Genomic DNA, 2,907 nt, shown 5'->3' with positions numbered 1-2,907 from the left:
CCATCTCCACTGCCCTTGAAAGACAAATATTACAATACAAGATTCTGAAGTCATCAAAAAATAACTTTACTACAAAATTTTGTCTTGACCTTTTATCAAATTTTACTTAAGGAATAAAATTGCTAAACCTTTATCAAAACTGGAGAGATTGAGAAGAAAAATTAACACAAAATTATGGCCTTTAATCCATGTCAGAATTATCTGTAGAAATTCAGAACAGAGGGGAAGGGGGGGGGGGAGAAATGGACTTTGTCTTTTTTGTTGTTGTTGTTTTCCTATCCTCCAGAGACACATAAAAGATTCCCCAACCCCTCTCAGATCAAATCTGAATATTTTACCCTATTTTAAACTACTGGTTTGGCGAGGCCAAGGGGTTTGCTTAGATAATCATTAGCAAGTGCACATGCCAGAATAAGCATAGACATTTTTAAACTTTTTTTCTTCCTTCTTAAGGAAAGAAAAATGAATTATATCCTCAAGTTCTTCAGATCACACAGAATTGTGCCTTGAGTGTTCTGGATGCTTTGGCAGCAAAAGAAGTGAGATCTGAAGCAGACTCTAAGCTCCTTGTTGAAAATGAAACAAAGGATGGGGTTGACTCCTGCCTGGGCAAAGGTCATCCAGACTGAGATGGTCAAATAAATCTGGGGGATTGTGCTGGCTTTGATGAAGACACGTAAGTAACAAGTCACAATGTAGGGAGACCAGAGAAGCAAGAATAGGAGGGTGATCATGTAAAACATCTTGCAAATCCTCTTCTCCGTTTTGAACTCCTCTAAGACCAGCAGTCTCTTTATCTGGCTATGAGTAGTATTTTGTCGGATGCCCACCAAGGTAGGAGGGGTAGGACCCCGGCCAAAGCCAGCCGTCCAGTTAGCAGCTGCCTGACCAGTAGCTCCAGGCCCATGGAAAGTCCAATTCTGGCTAATGGCCGGCACCAACTGGGCCGGCTTCATTTTGCGGTGGCTGTGAATGAAGAAAAGGAGCTTGCCGTAAACCAGGTGCGTGGCCGCCATGACCGTGGCAAGCATGAGCATGAAACCCAGGGTGTCATTGGCCTTGACGTAACGGTGCTCAAAGATGCACTGCTCCTCCTCACGGATGAACTTGTAAGTGCCGACATCAAAGACAGGGGGGAAGGCCATGGCCATGGAAAGCGTCCACACCATGAAGACCACGGCCAAACAGGTCCAGCCGGTCATGCGCTTAGCATAGAAGCGGTGATGGGCAATGGCCATGTAGCGTGTCACCCCCACGCAGAAGAGCAGGAAGGCGGCGTGGAAGCAGAAGAGCACGGACAGGAAAGCCAGCACTTTGCAGCTGAGCAGCCCGTGGGGCCAGAAGCCTGCCCCGCTGTGCACTGAAAGCATGACGAAGGGGAAGCAGGCCAAGGAGCGCAAGCCATCCGCCAAGCACAGGTCCAGGAGCAAGTAGTAAGGGGCCCGGTGCAAGTGGCGGTCTTTGAGGATGAGCCAAGCAAAGAGCAGGTTGCCAGCAAGGCTGAGGCAAAGGATGAAGCCCAGGGAGGCCAGCTTCAGGCCAGAGGCGCCCAGGAGGCTGCCGGGGCTGGGCAGGTGGGGGCTGCTGCTGCTGCTGCTGCTTCCCAGCTCGCTGGAGTTCGCCATCTAGCAGGGCCGGCGACAATCCCCCCTTCTCTCCCGACGCTCAGGCAGAGCTATGGCAGGGGCGGGGACGAGGCGGCTTCTTCTTCAACGGTCGCCTTTGCCGTCGCCGTCTCGCCTTGCCAGGCTCCTCTTCAGGCTTCTCCCGCCCAGAAGACAGGCTCCCGCTGTGGAGCCCCCATTGCTGGCACCCATGTTCCCCTCAGCAACATCCCCACCCCCGCCCCCTTCCCGTCTCGCTTTTCCCCTCCTCGGCCTCGCTCCCAAACCGCAGCGCCGTCCTCCCGCCCAGCAGTGGCGAGCTCAGGCTGTGCGCAAGCCCGGCGCCCCCATTCCGGCATGGTAGGCTGGCTTCAGCGGAGCCGCCTTCTCCGGCACCTTCCGCGCCCCGGGTTTCCCCTTCTCCTCGGCAGCCCGGCTGGAACGCGAGACTCCCGCTTCATCCGAGGGGCGGCCATCCCGAAACTTTAAAACGGCCCCCGGGAAGACGGGAGCGGGCCGGCAAGGCTGCAGGAAGAGGAGCGGCTCCCGCGCGTCTCCCGTCTCCGGACCGGGGCGCGCGGTTGCAGCCGCCGCTCCTCCAGCATTGCGCCTTCCTCTGGTCGGTACCTTCTGCCTCGCTCTTTGGCCGGGACGGATTCCGTGGAAAGGCTGGGCTCGCCGCCGCCTCCTCTTCCTCCCGCTGCTGGCCGGGGTCTTCCCGGACAGCACCCCGGCGAAAGGCGAGCACGCCCCGGCAGCTCGCGCGCGCGGGGAGCCCCACTCCAGCCTCGAGCGCAGCCACCTTGCCTTAGTGGCTGCAGCTGCACTTCCGGTGGGCTTGCTTCTCCGGGGATGATGGAGGGAGGGGGAGGCTGAGCCTGCGCAAAAGGGGGACGGGGGGGGTGTCGGTCAGCGGCAGGCGCCGCTTCTTTCATTGCGGATTTTGGTCAGACAACGCGTTACCCCACTTGATACTCATGGGAGGCTGAGCCTGCCTGCCCAAATCCATCCACCCAGCCATCAGCATCCCTACAGATCGGGGCAGTGCAGCGGGTGGCAAGACGCTTCTTCGAAAATAAACCGAGGTTCCTGACAATAAGCAGACATAGGAAGCCACAACAATGCCAACAACATGATGTCATTGGGATGATTTCATTGCACAAAGGATGCCACCGCGTGCAAGTTTGCATCAAAATGTCACGGCTGGATCAGTTCCTCCCTCCCTCTCTCTCTCTCCCTCCCTCCCTTCCCAAAACCATCAAAGGTCCTGGGTTAGTTGATCCCAGTGAAACCTTTCGTTTCC

At 56.1% G+C, this 2,907-nt stretch overlaps 1 protein-coding gene across 1 annotated transcript; it reads right to left on the bottom strand.

Annotated features, from left to right (window-relative positions):
* Window positions 1–267: 267 nt before the first annotated feature.
* On the bottom strand, window positions 268–2,435 carry GPR27 (G protein-coupled receptor 27). The gene has a single exon (XM_058169641.1). It carries the CDS (start codon window positions 1,623–1,625, stop codon window positions 468–470), a length of 1,158 nt encoding a protein of 385 aa, XP_058025624.1. The 5' UTR covers window positions 1,626–2,435; the 3' UTR covers window positions 268–467.
* Between the last annotated feature and the right edge of the window lie 472 nt (window positions 2,436–2,907).

The sequence above is a fragment of the Ahaetulla prasina genome, chromosome 2 (genome assembly GCF_028640845.1).
Source record: "Ahaetulla prasina isolate Xishuangbanna chromosome 2, ASM2864084v1, whole genome shotgun sequence".
Lineage (NCBI taxonomy): Eukaryota > Metazoa > Chordata > Lepidosauria > Squamata > Colubridae > Ahaetulla > Ahaetulla prasina.
The sequence above is the reverse complement of the archived record's forward strand: the minus strand, read 5'-3'. Positions and strand labels throughout refer to the sequence as shown.